Source organism: Orcinus orca, chromosome 9 (genome assembly GCF_937001465.1).
Source record: "Orcinus orca chromosome 9, mOrcOrc1.1, whole genome shotgun sequence".
NCBI lineage: Eukaryota > Metazoa > Chordata > Mammalia > Artiodactyla > Delphinidae > Orcinus > Orcinus orca.
Window position 1 is genome coordinate 14249968 of NC_064567.1, and position 20267 is coordinate 14270234.

Below are 20267 nucleotides of genomic sequence, written 5' to 3' on the forward strand. Positions count from 1 at the left end.
TTATACTATGATGAAGGCTATAAGAATTAGTAGTGGCCACTTCTGAATTTAGGATAGATGCATTATGAGAGTATATATTTCCATCTCTGCAGATCTTAATCTCAAGTTTCTGCTTTAGATTTAATGCCTTCTGTAAATTATTACTATCATATATCCTTTTCCTAGATCACTAGGAACTAAATGGAAAGATTTTTTTTTAAGCACTTCAATATACTTATCTTTCCTTAGGGAATATATGTGCCAGAAATAATGTGGTTCATTTTTTTTGGGGGGAGGGGGACAACTGTACTTAGGTTTTTTGTTTTGCCTAAATCTGAAAGGGGATGCTGTCTACTTTCTGCATGGTAAATAGAAGAGGGAGAAAACTAATTGTTCCAAAGGAGGAGAAGAGTGAGACTAAAACAAAAAATTCTGGATGAACAGGAAAATAATCCATGCCTTTGAAATATAAAAACTTCCTAATTATAGAAATATTCATGCTTCTTATAAAAACCATAATCTAAAGATACATATACACACAATTATTTTGATTCTCTGTTCTACATTTTACCTCCTCTAATTAATTTGTTAGCTTAAGAGTCAGTTATAGCAGAATAACCTACATGGGAAAAGAATCTGAAAAAGAATGGATATACATATAACTGAATCATTTTGCTGTATACCTGAAACTAACACATTGTAAATCAACTATACTCCAATATAAAATTAAAAAAAAAAAGTTAGTTATACCAGAGTACCAGACTAAAGAATGGTAAAATGTTACAGGAGCATTTTCATCAAGCTGAATTCCAGGAACTTCCCTAGTGGCACAGTGGTTGGGAATCCGCCTGCCAATTCAGGGGACAAGGGTTCTATCTCTGGTCCGGGAAGATCCCACATGACGCAGAGCAACTAAGCCCGTGCGCCACAACTGCTGAGCCTGTGAGCCACAACTACTGAAGCCTGCACGCCTAAAGCCCATGCTCTGCAACAAGAGAAGCCACTGCAATGAGAAGCCTGCACACCACAATGAAGAGTAGCCCCCACTCACCGCAACTAGAGAAAGCCTGCAAGCAGCAATGAAGACCCAACGCAGCCAAACATAAATAAATAAAGATAAATATATTTTAAAAAAAGCTGAATTCCAAAAATATTCCATACTGTCAGTTATGAGTATATTTTTAGAAACGGTACTCTTCATCTCCAAGTGCTCAGTATAAAGTTCAACCTTTTTATAATAATAATAAGCCAAAGAATATATTTCTGTGTATTATTCTGCTAAATAATCCAGAATATTGATGAGTCATATTCTGCTGGAAGTGACAGATCTGAGGAACAAGGTCTGGAAAACTAAAGGGCAACCTTCAGTTACATAACAAAGAAAAAGCATTATAAAAAGTTACAATTTAGTTCTTTTCATCCTTGATCTAACGTCAAAAATAAATAAATAAACAAGCATCTTCAACACACGGAAGTGTGAACTATTAGATTCCGTGCCAAAACAGCGTGTGTTCTACAGAGACTGGATGCTAAAGAAGTCTGAGCTCTGTAATTACAAACCATTTGTACATAGGATAAACTGTTATAAATAGCCCTTTTTAGTAATAAGAATCATGAGAAAGTCACTCTGTGGATGATTTCAAGTTCTCAAGGACATCACACTGTGACAACCTTGGACTCTTACAAAGTCCTAGAGCCAGCCCTTAAAACTCTGCTTAAGAGGTTCACAACCACTTAACCCCAACCTTACATATGACAATCTCTTGCCTATTAAGATGACAAAAAGGAGATATTTCTCATACAGTGTTTCCCTGGCAAGTGCCTTTCCAAGGGCTTTCCTTAACTGTTTTTCATGTGATCCAAGACACCATCAATTTTAAGCCTCATCATTAAATTCTGTACTATAAGAAAAATGTTACAAATTAAAATAGTGTTTTTCTATCATCAATTTTAAGATGCATATTTCAGAGATATTAAAATTTGAAAAAATGTGCTTCTTACAAATCCAGCAAGAATTTTATAAGAAAGAAAGTCCAAGACCAACACTAATCCTTTTTATTTAACTTGATGAAGGATTAAGTATTACCTACAGAGTAGAAAACATGTTGAATAAAACTACAGCTCAGAAAATTTGGGTTTGGTTCCAGTTTTACCTTAAATCAATACAACTAAATAATTTTGAATAAATCACTTTACTGTCATTAAGGCTAACTATGGAACATACACCCAACAGAATTATTTTGAAAAATAAATGAATGTGACTGCACTGTATACATTATAAAATGTAAAAGTACAATTGTGATGTCAGATTTTTTTCATTATTATTAATGCCATACCTGAAGAATATAATAATATGTCAAAGTCTTGCTATGGCTGGTTTTAAAGTACTAAAAATTTAAATTCTGCCATTTTATCAATTAATCTTATCCTCAAAATTCATTTGAAGTGACAATTTAGCCTTAAATATCATTAAATGTTAAATTTAATAATAAATGTGAAGAATCAAATAATACTACAGATAATTACTAATATTATAGATTTCAACTGTATTATAGCAGAGTAGAAAATACTTTAATTATGGAAATTCTAAAGAGCAGATATGAGGGTTAATTATCTGTCACAGTCCTAATTCAAGTGCTCAGAAACTGGATGTCTTCCCTTTCAATATTATACTTAAAAAAATTTAAGTATTACATATTTTTTAAATGTTAGCTCTTCTATTCCTTTTAACATAATATAGTTTCGACGGTCTTTACTATTGGAAAAAGTGGTGTTTTTGATCAAAAATGCCTTGATACTTATGTATTTGGGGTATTTAACTCCTCCTATCAGGAAGAAACCACTCTTTAAGACTCTGAGCTTCCACTTCAGGGTGCATGGGTTCCATGCCTGGTTAGGGAACTAAGATCCCACATGCCACGTGGCACGGCCAAAAAAAAAAAAAAAGAAGAAGAAACCACTAATTTAGACAACTTTAATTAAGGGAACTCATTGCTTCTGCAAATGGAAGTTTGAAATCTTTTCTTCATTTCAGACAAATAACAAAGTCAGCTAAATGTTTAGGCCCTACCAGCCCTCCTCTGCTATCCTTGTGAATGGAAGCTCTTGAAAGTGAGTTATCATTTCAATCAAATCCAAAAGCCAGGGAATCAAATCCTCTGTCCCATTTAAATAGGTCCATCATCATGTGATTTATCTACCAAATTAAAATGATGCTCTAAGATTAACCAACATCACTAGATATAGAACTTAAATTAAGTGAGCTTTACATCATTAGGAGTAAGCAATATACGTGAATTTTAACCGACAACAATACTCACAAATTGTGTAAATTTAAGTATTTACCAGTATATTTTCCCCACAATGATTTCCACATTCAAATGTGCACAAATCTTAATAAAAATGTATACTGTTTTGGATGAAAGTCTACTCTGCTCAACAGTGAAGTAAACAATTTAAAAAATCATTTACAGGGCTTCCCTGGTGGCGCAGTGGTTGAGAGTCCGCCTGCCGATGCAAGGGACACGGGTTCGTGCCCCGTTCTGGGAAGATCCTACATGCCGTGGAGCGGCTGGGCCCGTGACCCATGGCCGCTGAGCCTGCGCGTCTGGAATCTGTGCTCCGCAACGGCAGAGGCCACAACAGCGAGAGGCCCGCGTACCAACAACAACAAAAAAATCATCTATATTATTTCTAAACTAAAAGTGCAACTGCTGTATAATAACTGCCTCTATGTTTCAAATAAGAAATGCTTTTTAAAAGCTTGCTCTGAAGAATGGAAAAAATTATAAAGTAAAACTCAGCAATCATTTTTGTGAGGAATTCAATTATTGCAGATCTAAATTATCAACCTGAATATAAGGGATGCAAATTGCTGCGCTAACAAGTGTTTAAAAAAAAAAATCACTGAATAATAATGTGACACGAAATTAAGACTTTATCAAATAGTTTGTTTTCGTAGTATACCAATAACAAAACAAAAGATTTAATAAACACGTACAGTTCCAGACAGGACATCATGGGGGCAACAATTCAGAAGGTGACTCTTGCATACTCTGTCATCACTGAATTTGATTCGTTGACGAGTAGTATCTCCTGTAATAGAGGAAAGTTAATAACATTCAAGGTTAGACAACTGGAAAATATTTATTTTCTGAGAGCCCTACCATCACTAGCTTTTTATGTGTGGCTATACACACACACATTTATAAATCAGCTCAAGAAGGGTTAGTTTTTATATAATATCCTACAGAAAAACTATTTTAGACAACATGCAGTTGCAGTATGTGTACTGCACATGTAATTCAAATAGTCAAAGTGGGAAAGCAATGCATTCTGTTAAACAGAGTACTTCAGAAAAGCATAGCATGTAGAGCAGGAATGGACCTTAAAGATTATCGAGTCCAACTCCTTCATACTGCAGATGAGGAAACTGAGGCCCCAAGAGGTTAAGTGACTTGCAGCAGACCCACTAGGAGAATTTCTACTGGTATACAATGTTCCCTACTTGACACTAAGCACTGATTTATATTTTAATTATTTATATTAATTGAAAAACATAAAAAGTAATCTTGCAAACATTGCATACACACTGCGAATCCCCACTGAACCCCAGACGCCATTTCTTCCACTATTTTGTTCCAGCTGAAGTGTCTCCCTTTTGCTGCTGGGAGGAGTTAGAGAGGGTAGAATAACGTGTTTAAGAGCGTACAAACCTGGAAGAAGGACTTACACACCAGTCAAACAAAGGCATACTGCCTAAATGAAATGTTAACTTTAATGCCTCCAAAGGTCCCACACCTCCAAGTTTTATGTAGTCTGTGCTATATATGGCCAAACCGGGTACATTTAAATTCATTCTGTCTTCATTTAACATAATACACCTCCTAAGCAACAGAAGCACCCAACCTAATCAAATATGCCTATCTACTCAAAACTTTAAAGAATCTAAGAAAAAGAAAGGTAACTATATTAACAAAATATAGATGTTAGTTACATTTTTTTTGCTTAGAATCTCTTTGGGGGGTGGGGGGACTCTTAAGGACATTTCCTCTAAGTAAAATGATAAGCCCTAGGAAATGAACGTGTTTTATTTTTAGCCTTAAACTGATATCGTCATTGATGAATGAAAACCTACTGGTGAATTACTGAAGCGAGAACTGTTGGTACCAAAATAGACTTTAAACACCACTGAACTAAAAACTTTCATCTAGGAAGTGATTCAATTATCTAAATTAATTTGTTTTTCACATGTGAATAACAAAAAAGGTTAAAACTTTACCCCTTTCACATGGTCTTATTTGGAAGAGCTTAACTCAAAGTCAACTAAATACTATCATTTTTAGGCGGGGTAAGATTTTGTTCAAATTGTTTTAATTTGGTTAAAAAGACTTAAAGAACATATTCATTTACAACCAGGTTTATAAAATTTTAAGAATAGTAATTTATAGCTAAAATGATAGCTTCAGAGCAGTTCAACAATAGGTTTTCTAGAGGCTAGTCTCTAGTTAAAGTAGGTTATTTTTGACACCACAATTTGGAATAATTAATTTAGTGTTCACGCCTGCTACTATAATAAAGGTTATTTTGATGGTCCTTTTTTCCTTTTAAACACAACTGCTTTTGTTCCACATTCATTAACACATCTGAAAAGTTAGTGATAACTCACGGCTCGGCGAATGCGGGGCCTTTCTGACACTCCCTTGCAGACTGAAGTAGGCAGGCATAGATACATTGAACCTTTACAAATAAAACAAGGGGCCAGATTGTTCAGTCTGTATAGAATAGACTCTGCCAGCAATTTCAATATAGCATCTAGAAGTACATGTTGACTGTAAAGATTCTTGTATATGAAAACAAAAGTGAACAAAATCAGAGTTTTTTGTTTTGTTTTGTTTTGTTCTAAAATATTGACTTAACAAGTGTAACCCTAGAGAAGAATATGACTGATCACAGGTAAAAGTCCAAGGCTGGAGCTCTGTAAAGTGGTCCTTGGGCAAACTGGGGTTTTGAAAAATGTTTTTTTATAAAGTATATTTCATCAAGACTTTGGTGAGGGCCTTAAGCTCATGTCAGAATGGTACTCTGATGAGCTCACACCAGAATGGCAATGCTTTATTAGAGGCTTTTTGCTTTCTCGCATGTACCCAAATTATGCTAAGAAATTTAAAGATAATACAAATTTTTGAAGAAAAAAAAATTTACGTATCTAGAAGTCTCCCTGCTACAAGTTTCTAAGTTTTTCAGTAATGCAACAGCAGTATTGTTTCAGTGCTTTGTCAAACTAATGGCTCAAGAATATGACAAGCCAGGCCTTCGACTAAAATCAAGATTCTCTGAAGTTTTACTAGTCAAACATTTCCTCTGAAATCACGACATAAATCTAATATTAAGACATATGTGCCTTGAAGACACTGCTATCAGATAAAATGAGAACAATTCCAAATATGAATTAAGCAAAATCATCCCTGAGGACCTTTAAGTGTCAGTTTCTATAAATGCCAAAAAGTATTTTTAAATAACTCCTCACTACATACGAATGGTTGCTCTATAAACATTTGATAACTGCAGCAAACACAATAAATACAGCTATCAAATATCAGCCTGTACAGGACAGAAATCTTTGTAACAATGAAATAATAAAATTCCTAATAATTTGAGATACAGAAATACCCTGAGAGGTACTAGCAACTGAATATGTTTACTGATATTTTTTAAATTTTACTTGAGAGACTTTAAGGTTAACATTTTAAAATAATTTGACTATATTACCATACAGTATTTAATAAATGTATTTTATTTGGGCTTAAGCCATGAAAGTATAATCTGGCTAAACCAACAAAGAATTTTAAAATAAAAATACTAGTAATATAAACTGTCAATTTATCTGGCCCAAACCATGTTTTTCAAAAGAAACTAGGTAAAACAGCACCCACTAAAAAACAAAGGAGGGGGGAGAGGGAAACTATAATTAATAAGGAACAAATATGAACCAAATCTCCTTATAATACAAGGAATTACTTTATTAATTCAATGTACTTTATCTTTGGGTTTTCTGGGTATATATTCATTATAAAAATAACCTAAGTTAAAAGAACAATTGCTCTGTTACACTAATATTGGATCCAAATAATAGAATCAAGCCCAATACTGAACATATCCTCTGTGCTAGGCAATGGGATTACAAAGAGGCATTTAAGACAAGCTCTCTACCCTCAAGGAGCCCCTCATTTTCCTAGAGAAACAGGATATTTAAATGCAGTAACAAGTAATACAAAAGGAAGCATGATCCAAGTGCCAGATGAATGTTTGTAATGGATGAAATACTACCAAATAGTAGTACTTCAGGAATTCTAAGACTAGAATGACCACCAAGGACTGAAGAGTTTAGAGAAGGCTTCATGCAATGAGTAGAAGCCATTATTTGAAGGAAAGACAGGACTTAGACCAAAGGAAAGGGGAAAGAAGAGCATTCCAAACTGGCGGTAATACCTTTGACAAAGCTTATAGAGGCAGGAAGGTTTGGGAAACAATAAGTAAGTCGTATCTGGCTTTGGCAAATGGCTTCATGTAGGGGAATAGCAAAGCTGGGGCAAGAATAATATTTTTAGGGTAAAATCTGATTTAATTTTTTCTGCACCCAGATTTTAAATGTGTAAACAAAGAAAAAAGTTTAAAAATAATGGGGCGGAGGTTAGAACAAGTTATTTGAGTTCACAACAACAAAATGCCCTCTCCATAAAAACATGGCAGGTTCTCTTCTCTGTGACCTCCGTAATACTAAATAATTAGGCTTTGTACATAACTATAATGATGAGATTTGAGATTAAAAACTTGATTTAGAACTTTGAAAGGAAAAGTGTTCTTCATCTGAATGGAAGCATCAAAATTTCTATTAATGTTTTTTCTACCAAGCAATTACCTTCAGAGTAACAACTCTCTTAACCTCTGTTGTTCAACCTCTTCATGAGTTTCATGAATCATAACCTATATTTGAGAACACCTGAGTCATAGGTATACAATAAAAACTAGCATAAATATTATTCCTCTCAAGGTCTTTCAGTCACGTTAACAGAGCATGAGGTGCTACTGAGGCAGTTTTACTCAGGGAATATGGACAGCCCACTCTAAAAAGAAGGCTTCTGTCCAAACTACTCAAATATTGCTATTCTCAAAATCTCCTTCAATCTGTAGGGAGGGAAAGATAAACCCACTGTAAATCCCAACACTGCCATTTTATGGTCCTGCCCTTTCTGAAACAGACTTAAACTGTAGTAGCAACACTTAAAAATCTTAGCCTAGATGGTATCTGACATCATTTTACATGGTGCATGCTATTTTCCCAATATCCACCCCCTCCCTTCCAGCGCCAACCACCCTCTCCCACCCATACAAACAATAAATCAAATCAACTTTCATAGATTTAGGTGCTATTTTAAAAACATCAAAATTTTACTTTACCCATTCTCTCCGATGCTCCCTGTATTTTTTTAAGCTGTGAGTGGATGACCATGCTATGTGATCAACAACTGTGAAGGCTAAGCAAAAGTGAACTGAGTTTAGTATTGTAATTTCAAAAGAACCTTAAACTTTGTAATATTTGACATATATAATGGTATGCAGAATCCTTATTTTACCGCATTTTATCAGGCATTAATGGCAAGCAATTTATAAAAACAACTAGTATTTCTTTTGTACAGAATCAGCTAAGAGCTTAGCTTAGAGAAAACAGAGAAGAGAAAACTCAACAGCACACAAAGCAAATGGAAGCATCCTAGTTTATAAATGGGGCCAGAAGAGGAAAAGCTCTCCCACATTCTCCAATGTGACAACCAAAGCCCTCCCCACAGGCATACTTGTTAGGGGCCACGTGTCACTGTTGGCTTGGGACAGGGCAGGCACATTCCCTCTGAAATAAATTCCATGCCCTCTCAGTGAAAGGAAAGCCAGAGCTAGAAAGAGAGGTGAATAAGCCTAAAGCTTCTCATTTCCCTGTGCCCTCAAATCTTCAAATGTTCCACCTTCTTATTACCTACAACATAAGCTAGGACTCCACATAATAATGTGGGAACTATATAAAGACCAATTTCTAGTCTAGTAACAGAGCAGGAAGAGACCTGTCCTGTACAGAAAACACATGTCTTCATATGGACAAGTAAACCCCTATGTCTTCACGTGGAACCAAGATAAAAGCTACTGCTTCACTGTAACTATTATAGCAAAGAACAAATTCGATCATTTTTACACACTCCTCCAATAGTCTCACCAAATCCACTAACATCTCCCACCTACCTTTGTTGTTCCTTTAGAATTTAGCCTAAAGCTCACCTATAAGAACCCTTTTGTAATAACCTTAAAAGAAAAAACTCTTATTACTCCATGTTACCTTGTTAATACAGTTTAATTCATTGTATATTTATATAGTACAAAGTATAGGGTTTATTTTATGAAAAGATTCACTACCATGTCTTAACATTATATGATTACTGATGCTCTGGAAACATTTAATAGGACTCGATACATGTCAAACTTTTCAGGAATACATTTATTACAAAAGGAAAGAAAAAATACTCAGCCAAAGATGGCAGCGGGAAAAACTAATTAAGGCATTCTCCCTTCCAAATGTAATATCAAGTCATTCTTTCTAACAGAACTTACAAAATCATACTGAGTATTAGTAGAGGCTTTCCTTTCCCCCAGAAAATGCAAAAAATAAGGGTACTGAAAGGCCATCCCTCTTAATTCTTTCATATGGTCCTACAGGTTTATCATTACAAATAGGTACCAATATCACCCCCACCATAATCACCATGACAAGCCCGACATTTTAAAAATGCAATGCCCACTGCAGAAGAAATTTCCAAAACAAGTTCATTCTTGCTGAATATGACCAAAGATTAATAATGCTAAAATAATTTTTTAAATCTATCAGCCTACTTGTCTATGAAAATCCATATAAAAAAAATTATAAGGAATGAGACTGGGAAACAGCCTTGGTAACAGGACGAAAAGCTCAGGGTCTTTAAGAGCTAACAGAATGGTGAAGGAAATGTGCAGAAAGAAATACTGAAGTAGCTACATTCCAAGGGCTCTATTCCACCCCTGCCACAACCCTATCTTCCCTCATTATACAAGCACAGAATCTTGGTCACTGGCAGGGCTCAACGCCATCACATTTCTTCCAGGGGGATATATGCTTTAGGAGATCAACATATTCCTCCTCTTAGATTTAAGACACACATTAGAAAAGCCTGAATAAACAGTTACCCACAAATTTAGTCCTAAAAGTGGATTATATACAATTTGTTTTATGGTATATGTCATAAAGGGAAGTCAGTCATTAAAAAGTTGCAGCCTGCTAAATTTCATATTTTGATACTTACTTGCAGAACTGCAATTCTGATACAATAATACTCCTACTCTGGATATCTGGTGCCTTCTATCATCCAGAACTTTTTATACACAAAATTAGAAGTAACGAAAGCTCTCTCTGGCTATGAGGAAATAGCTGAAAAGAACCAAAGAAAAAGTAATTGGCTGATTTGTCTATTAGAGACAAGTTCTCCATAGTTGGTGATAGCTATAAACGCTAAGCAGAGCCTCCCCAAATCTAAAACTAATGAAGAAATAAAAAGGAAAAATAAATAAGAATATCAAAGGACAGAGGCAACAGACAACTCAATGATAAAGGAAGTTAAAATGAAAAACAGAGATTACCATGAAGGAGACTGAGCCTTACAACTATTGAAACAACAGAGCAGGAAAACTGTGGAAAACCGTGACATAGTCACAAGAATTGCCTTTGGGGGAAAGGACTGAAACTGTGAAGGAGAACATGAGCGACTTCATTTGTAACACTTTACTTAATGAACAAATAACACTTGTTCTCCTATAGGTGTTTGGTGGTCTTTTATGTTTTTTAAAACTTTTTTCAAAATTAGACACCTATATGCAATCAGTATCACAGAATTTATCACTTAAAAATAAACGTAACTGTTCATGTGCAATCTTCACGCCCTACTGGGCTTTCAGTCCCTCGAGAATTAGAGTCCTATGTCACTACTTTATTGCAGAGTCAAACGACAACAGAAGCAAGTATGTCCATAATCTCTAAGAAAAAGAAAGCAAGAAAAAAAGTGAAGCAACTCAACAACCTAGGGATATTCAGGTTCTAGTCCTATCAATTACTACACCCTAAAACACATCGGCCAGTATCAGAACACCATGTCTGGGGAAGTATTCCCTCTAATACTATGAGGCAAATTACATCATTTGATTTATTTTCATACCAGAATTTCTCAAAATTCTAAAATCTGAGGTGAATCAACTGTTTTTCTAGTAAGCATGCCTTGCTGGTTCCAGTCCATAATGCAGAATCACAGCACTTCCCCCCAGTTTCTAGTCCAGGGATTTTCTTTGATAATCAGCTTTTCTCACAGCCAGCACCTTTCACAATCCCACTGTGGAAGAAGTTGGTGAAATCCTGCAGAATTGCTGACCACCATGGACCAAAACATTAATGGAAAGGTAAGATGAAGCTAAATACGTAATTTCATCCCAGAAGTCTAGATGGACCTCTCTGGGGACTTCTATATCTCTCCATCTCATGGGTGTGTATTTCTGTCTATTTCTAAGGAAAAGTCATTTCTACCCAGTGGCTTAGGTATATACAGTTCAAGCAGCTTTCCTTCCATATGAGCAACTAATACAGTATTTCCTAAAGTACAGGATTTGGACAAAAAATAATTTTAGATGTTATATGATTTCACCAACATGACATTTTAAACACCACTCAATCACTAGTGATTATTTATCATGATTAAGGCAAGAAAAAAGTTTCCACTTGGTGCTTAGTACGTACTTAATACAGCTAATGAGTTCTAATTTTTAGCATAGGGTAAGTGACAACAGACTCTAGTTATCTCATAACACCATGTTGTTTTCATTGTATTTATTTTTCTGGTGACATAAACTTTCATTTTAAAATTAGCTTAAATTTTCAGAAAGTGAGTTGACATAAAAAGTTAAACAAAAAGAAAACAGGGTAAAAAATAGTACAGGTGATATATGTGATTTACATTTGGGAAACATTTATCCACAACAGAGTTTCTCAAACTTTTAATGTGCATCAGAGTCACATGAAAGGCTTCTTAAAACACAAATTGCTGGCCCCCATCCCCAGAACTTCTGATTTGGTAGGCCTGGGGTGGTACGTCCAAGAATATGTGTTTCTAACAAGTTTCCAGGTGATGCTAAGGTTGATGATCTGGGCACCACATTTTTGATAAACACTGATCTAGAACAATGGTCAAAAAGCTTTTTCTTAAAGGGCCAGATAGCAAATATTTTAAGCTTACCAGCTATATATCTCTGTTGCAACTACCCAACTCTGCTGTTGTAAGGCAAAGCAGCTACAGACAATATATACACAAATGGGCATGATTGTGTTCCAACAAAACTTTATTTACAAAAAGCAGGTGGGCCATAGTGCCAACCCTGATCTAAAACACACCCTCAAGTAACTGAAAAGTGTATATGGTATATCATAGTAGTAGGACAGAATATAGAAGCAGCTGAACAGCAAGGTGTATATATACTGTAGATACTATCCAATAAATATCCAACCTATTCTACTGAAAAGCAAAGCTTTGGAGAGTTTAACTCTGAAAGAGAAAACTGATGTCGGCAGAAACCTGAGGTCTCAAGAAAATAAAAACAATTTACCATGCATTCAGGAGACATAACAAAAGATTCAGCAAGGGCAGCTGGTTAAATTCTTTTCATGTTGAATCACAGAGGTCAACATCATTGCACATGGTTCACAACTAAATTAGAACATAAGGATCAGTATCTAGTAAGAGTATTTTAAGAAAAAAGTTTTGAAGACTCCTTTCTCTAGGCCATGTTAAATAGAAAAATATAACATTTATTCAGCTGATTGAGTTACATGTTACTTTCTAATGGCTTTGACTTTTCAGTCATAAGTTACTCAGTTAAAACAAAAACACTAAGCTGTAGCCAATTTCAGAGTTTTTACAAACTACTTTTCTCTCTATCCTCAGTAATCTTACAAAACTGATTAACTGATCTATTTTGGCCTTGCCTTCTAATTTCTATCCCAGCAGCTGCTAGTGTATGAGATCTTAAACTGAAAAGGAACAGAATGACTTTTTTGCAGGTGCTGAATCCATAAGATTCCTGTCATAAACTTACCCTCCCTCCCACTCCCTCATTCTTTCTCCCCAAAATGTTCTAACTTTCCTCATCTTCACAGTCTACAACTTCTCAGTAGACTGACTATTAAGTTGGGTATACAATCAATTATGTGTCCTCAATGAATATACTAACATTTCAAGCACCTTTCTGGAATTCCATTCTTGAGGAGTACCTGCTTCATTTATCTAGTCTTGGCCACACTTACTGTTTTAAGCCCTCTGCCTATCTTTGCAACCCCAAACTTGCCTGAACCATTAGGGACATCAAGCTTTAATGCTGATATGAACCACCTGGTACTGAAACCCTCACTAAACCTCACCCCCATCCATGAACCTACTTGCCCTTGACTTCTTGCTACCCATCTTGAACATGTAGCTCACTACCATTTATCCTTATATGACATCTAACCCAAACCAAATCAAAGTATTTACTTGCTGCTTATAAAGCTTATGGACTGACAGACAAAATGATTTTTCTTTGCTTTTATTTTTTTACCCGAAGCAAAAGAAATGTCTTAGAAGCATAGATTTACTTGAGGAGAGCTAAACAACTGTAGAGAATCCAAGAACAATGCAGAGTTGTCAGAGGTGATATTATTATCACCTGGGCTGTTCTGTAGACAAATAGCTTTCAGAGTTCAAAGTGAGTTAAAGTTTTTTTAAATGGATTCACTATGTGGGTGTTAACAGAGTTTTCAGTGTTTCGGTATGCCTGGACTTCCGATAAAATCAAATATTTACTAAAACTCTGTTTAAGTTTACGTTTAACTACTTAACCTTATGTTTGCTAAAATTTCTTATAATGTTAAAGAATTTACAAGCTCTAGAGTTAGATATAGCCCATAGTTATTTAAAAAAATGTATATTTGCACATTAAAGGCTATGCCTCCTTCACTTAAAATGAACAATCCAAGTGGAATAGAAGAATGACTTACAACTGACCAAGAAATAAATATGATTCATTATGTTAATGAGAGAAAAAGAAAAGAAAATGCTCTCAGTGTTGATGACAAGTCAAGGAACACAGATTACAGTAAAGATGATTTTACGAAAAAAATCCACTGAAGAAAACGCTACTTCAATCGTTGATTCAATAATTTATTTTGCAGAAAGCCAGCGAGGTCATACTGTCCTATAGGTTCAACAGTTACATATCACTAAACTAGGTACTAGGTACAAGTAAATGATTTTCTGAACTGTATTTTCCTGGGTATCTCCTAGGATGCATATCCTTTTAATTTTACATCCCATAAACTACAACTACCATATATATACGTGATCAGCAAAAATATTAAATTATGACTAATGTACTCTATTAACTGAGCAAGAACATCATATGGTCAGAAGGATTACCATCAAAAACAGCTAAAATTATCTGAAAGCTTCAACTTCCCCTAACCATTCCCTAACCATAACGGACAACTAACTATGCTATAAAATTCTAATCTATAATCTGAATTCCATTAGTCTACTGGTTGTTTTTGAGGGCAGATGCCATTTCTGGCCTGGTGTAACCTTTTACGAGATGGTCTCTATTCCCATTTAAGGGTTATAAGCAATTAAGAGGTATTTAATCCCCAAAACTACCTTCTGTAACTTCTTTAGTTGCTAAACTTAGGATATAATCGAAATTCACACCCTCAATTTTGTTTAATTCCTATCCCTGGAACCTTGCAAGGCCTTTCTGGGGTCAGGGCCAGAGACTTCTCATAACTAAACTGCACTTGTTGGCAGAAGGGCTTTAGCTAAGGGACATCCTTCCAATTAAACCAACCCAACAAAAGTAACTACAGTCTGTGTGAGGACACTAGGTTCCTCCAACCATCACACAGACAATTCAGCTGAACTGCTGCTTGACTTCTCCTGTGCTGCTCCTCCCTGCTTTCAAATGGAGTATGTTCGGGGAAGACAACTTGCCCCTCTCCCTTCTATTAATGCTAACAACTAAAACAAAGGTAATTATAAAATTTAATGTATCTTAAACTTCAGACAAAATAAGATACTAATTTATACCTAGTTACGGTTCCTCCCTTTTAAAAAACTTAAAATATACTTATTTTTCAACATTTTTGAGGATAACATAGGAAATTACTTGGCTTCTCATTTAACAAATTATAGATTTAACTTGAGGCAAAAAAGGTTAAGTGACTTACCCAAAGTTACAATTAGAGGTACAGCTGGGGCTAGAAACCAGGTCTCCTGAGTCTCAGCCCAGTGCTCTTTTCCTTAGCCCATGATGCCTTATCAGAAAAATCCAAATACAGTCAGACCCCCAGTTACATGGGTATGAGTTACACTGATTCACATATACAAACTTTATATAGTGTGACCAATGTTTCAACTCACGCGGTACCCTGCTTCCATTTATGCAGTATGCCAGGCATCGGCACGATTTTCAGTGGCACACAGGCGGTTGCCACCACCAGGGCCCTAGGCAAAATTGCAAAGAAGGCAAAGTTTGTCTTTGGCCCTCCCACCTCCCTTATGCATTCCTCTCCCACCTCCTGGTCATCCCCCTGCCCAGCCTCCCAGCACCATCATGCTGCCCTCTGGTTGTCCAAAGCCTCCCACTTCCACCACTCACCCAGGACTGTCCTTTCTGGGAGTGCCCAGGGATCCAAAATTACCTCTCCATTTCACTACTAAAACTCCTATTTCTGAGAATTTCAGTAAAGTTTAGGTAATCTACATGATTAACCGATTTAAGTAATTCAAAGTAAGTTACATTTAACAGACTTAAATCTCCAAGGAGTTTAAAAAGAAACTAATTAAAAATTCTAATTTGGGGGAGGGGAAGAGGAAATAAATCTTTCATTAGGGGGGCAAAGAAGGTAAAAGAGAAAGTACTCTCGGCCTCCTGTGCCACTTCAGATTCCCTCACAGACAGGACACTAAGAGTTGAGGGGGTGGTTACTGCCACCCTGACAAAATGAGTGGTTGCTTTATAGTCAGTCTCTGGGATTCAAAAAAAAAAAAAAATTGGACACAGCTGCTTTGAATACCCTCCTACCTACCTTTTCCATCTCTCTCCCACCTCTTGGATCCCCATTTCCACCTCTTAGTACCAAAGACACCCAACAGCATTCCCTGTAAGCTGTTCCTGTGTCCAATACAAAGCTTCCCATTATATGGTTTCAAATTACATGAGTTATTCAGGAAGGTATCCACGTCCCCCTATCCCTGGATAACTTCAAGTTGACTGTATGCTAAAAAAAAAAGTCCTAATTATTTAAAGGTCCTGAATCATAAGATGAAGTATGTAAATTCATTAACTATCTGGTAAGAAGGAAAAGAATACTGATTCTTGTCTTATATACATAAAATAACTAATTTGGGTATCTAAAAAAAATTCAATTCTTTTCCTTGAAAGTAGTATGTTTCTTACTTCTGGCCCAACACAGCAGTGAAAATCCAGTCATTTCAGCTAAATAATATCGTGGACTTGTAAACATGGGTTCATTGGTAAATCCTCTTAGTCTGGAGGCAAAAAAAAAAAAAAAAATCCAGTAACAGACACATAAAAATATAAATTTATTTGTATACAAAGCAGAGTGGATTTTTAAGAAACCCAAGTGTCTGCTAATTACACAAATAGAAAAAATATATATATGTACGTATATGTGTGTATGTGTGTGTATATATATATATATACGTATATGCATATATATACACACACACATTTTAATTCAGCTTTGCAATATTAGATTGGCTGCCTAGTTTGGAAATTTATCAGGTGATAGTAGTTACTCTGATCCAACTACCCTCCCAGTAAAATTAGGAAATTCAATCCATGCAGAAGGTACCCAAAACGGTACCCATCTAGGATTAAAAGGATCATGTAAAGTATGTCTTAAATGAAATGATTTCTATAATTTTACTACAAAGATTATTCTGTTAGGTAAGATTCTGGATTAAGTCCCTTCTCGATACCATATGTTATAAAAAACCATTCTTATCTAAAAGTGAAAAATGGTAACTGATAAGTTTCTCCAGTGGCATTTTTAATTAACGTTAACTTTCAAGGCTTTACTACACAAATGAAATTCATTTCCTTCCCAATCCTGCCTCCTCTCTACACAACCACAAGTAGGTTTGCGATCTACACCTATTTTTCTATACGTTCTAGGAAGATACGTTCCAAATGTGGGTATTTATTACAACTGAACTAGGAACACTGAAAAACCATGCAAAGTATACACTGCTAAAACATTTGAATTCGATAAAATGTTTTACTCACATATTTTGCTGCAAAGCATTCAAGGAAATTATAATAGCGACTGCTAAAAAGTTGAGTGTGCCTTTTCTCTTACATCAAACAATTTAAATAACTTGTCAAAAAAAAGCATTTCTTTAACGGCTAAGAAACTATTTGCCTGAACAAGCAACATACAAAAATGAGCAAGTATTGGCTTTGTCTTTAAGAGAAAAAGTAGTGAACTAGACCCTTCCTCCATATTAGCATGGATTTGAGTCGAATATCAAAGAGTACATTACTAATTATCACCACCAAAAAAGCATCAGCATTTCATCTTATCTAGAAATTCTCTATGACAAAAAGCTATCCAGCCATTAGTGGTTTTCTATACAAGCTCTAACCTAAGCGCCTAAAAGGATCGTTGTTTCCCCTCAATTCTACTTCACTGGGCACCACATTTTCAAAATGGTTCTATTCGGGGCACAAGCAAGGTTTGTCAATATTTACTGAACAAAGCCTCTATTAAATTGTCTAACAAAATGGAGGTCTCTCGGAAAAAAACAGGCCGTAACATCCTTCTTTTCACAAAATGGGCCAAACACACCCGCTTCAAGAAACCATGGTTTGGGTCAGATTTTCCCATAAGAATGGTTGTTTCATCCCTGGGACTGGATTCCTAGTAAAGGTTTTCTCCGGACCCAGGTAAGGGGGTGGTTGATGGGGGCCAGTTCTCCCTGGATACTCTGGAAGGCGGCGACGAGGACTGATCCCAAAGCTCTGGGTTAAGGAATTAGTTCAGGGGGCGGAGGCTTTAGCGGTCCGCAGGTACCTAATCAGCGACAAAACAGGCCGCCCGCCTACGCAAAAGAGACGTGGGCTCTCCCGTCCCAGCCAAGTCAACACTCAAGGCTCAAACTCTCCTTTCGGCCTCCAGGCCCCGCCTGACCCCATTGGCAGCAGTTCCCGCCAATCCGCTCGGTCGCCGCCCCCCAGGCCCGCCTGCCCAGCCCTGATTGGATGGGACGGGAGCCGGGACCTCGTGTTACCAATCTAGGAGCCCCTTACTCAGCCACACACACAAGCCCAGGTGCGCCCGCGGAGACCCTTCCCTCGCCTTCCCCATCCCTTCCCCCACCCCCAGGGCACTGGCAAAGACTTACCGTCCCGGGAGGTGCCCATCAACTGGTCCAGCATCGCGCGCATCTGGGCCTGCGCCGACATGGCGGCGGCGTAGCGGGCGGACGGACGGGGGTGGGGCGCAGACCGGGCCCTCTCGGGCGGGGGGACAAGGGGAAGGGGTGGGGGAAGGTGAGACGCTGTCTCGGTTGCCGCCGCTGCCTCGAGACGTGCGGAAAAGGGAGCTGGAGGGGTTGCAGGAGAGTCCGGGCTGCGCTCCTCACGACGACGCGTACGTGGAAGGCAGCAGCCCCCGAAAGCGACCCTCGTTCCCTCACTCTCCGTCGGGTTCCTGGGACAGAAGCAATACCGGCTAACCAAGCTCTCGTCTCCAACACTGCCACCCGCCAGAAGACGTCAACCCCCCCTTCAAGCTCTGACGCCGCTCGCCGCCACCGTCGCCGCGACGTGAGCGCGCACGCTCCTCGCGCTTAGTCGTTTCCCGCGGGGGCTCCACCAACTAGCGTCCAACTGTATTTGCTCCGCCCGCCCCGTGCGGGAGGGGTTCCACCCTAACGGCTCTCGGGCGCGTGCACGCGGGCCTCTCCCGCCCCAGCCCTCCAGATCTCGCGAGACTCTGGTGCCTCAACGGACCCTAGAGCCGGATCCGCCCCGGGCGCGAAAACGCTCCAGGCTGCAGGTCTGTTAGGGCAGCGTTGCACGCTGTGCTGGCGAACCAGCCCAAGCTAGCTAGTGTGCCAGAGGGTTAGCCCGAGTCTAAAGTAAGTAGAGACCATACCCGTCCTTTCGACGGAGGTTAGCAGTCTTAGGAGCTAATCCGGGCGTATTCCTGACGAATATTCATTGACCGATTAACTCGTTTTCAAGGGCCCACCTGAAAATCGTGTAGCCTCGACTCCTTTCTCACTGCTGCCCGACCCTCTACAGAAGGAGCCCTGGATATCTGACAGCTGGGTCATCTTCCTTAATCTATGCAAGGAGGCTTTAAGCACCCCCAACTGGAATCAATCAGGTTCAGGAAATAACGCCTGAAATTACTGCACTACGAAACAGGCCACCTACCCCATTCGGATTTGTCATCGTTACTTATATATATAGCAGGAAGCTGTTAGTCTAAATTAGAAGCTATAAAAGTTAAGCAGTATTCTAACAAAGGAAAGGAGGTCATCTTGTAGAGAATTTTTTTCCTGCTTGAGAGCTAAATTTGAAGGATAAGGCCTTTTCAGTGTATCAGCAGCCCTGACAACAGAAAAGCAAGCCTGTGGGTTCTTAGCTTGCCATCACCCTGCATTCCAGATGTAGGTCGACCGATTACTAACTGTGGGGACATGCAGCGATTTATTTCTTAATCTCATGTCTAATGAAGATACATACCTTATAGCACTGTTGTGAGGACTAAATGAGCTAGCAGAAAATCCTAGCCCAGAGCCTTGCCCTGAGGTTTTAACTTTTTTTTTGTAAAATATTAATTCCTTAAGATGAGACATAGGTACTTTGCAAGGAAATAATGGTAAACTTTTTTGTTTCATTAAGATTTTATATACATTGTCTTGGAACTTATAATTTAATATCAACATCAGTAAAAAATTTACGTAAAATAACAATCATAGTACCAAGATCCTTTTTTTCTTTTTGGCTGCACTGCGCTGTTTGAGGGATCTTAGTTCCCTGGCCAGGGATGGCACCTGTGCCCTGCCAGTGAAAGCACCGAGTCGTAACCACTGGACCACCAGGGAATTCCC

At 37.7% G+C, this 20267-nt stretch overlaps 1 protein-coding gene across 7 annotated transcripts in view; it reads right to left on the reverse strand.

Annotated features, from left to right (window-relative positions):
• Positions 1 to 19088, reverse strand: part of LUC7L2 (LUC7 like 2, pre-mRNA splicing factor) — a 66018-nt gene extending 46930 nt beyond the window's left edge. The window contains exons 1-3 of one of the 7 annotated variants that reach the window (XM_033432358.2): positions 18549 to 19088; positions 5648 to 5718; positions 3980 to 4074 (exon numbers count right to left, since the gene is read on the reverse strand). In XM_033432358.2, coding sequence (XP_033288249.1) covers positions 3980 to 4074; positions 5648 to 5705 — 153 coding nt within the window. In that variant the 5' untranslated portion in view covers positions 5706 to 5718; positions 18549 to 19088. Of the gene's footprint in view, positions 1 to 3979; positions 4075 to 5647; positions 5719 to 8439; positions 8527 to 15346; positions 15487 to 15539; positions 15597 to 18548 lie in introns of those variants that run through there. The other 6 variants (XM_033432357.2, XM_049715095.1, XM_004272147.3 and 3 more) reach the window with 6 other exon arrangements.
• Between the last annotated feature and the right edge of the window lie 1179 nt (positions 19089 to 20267).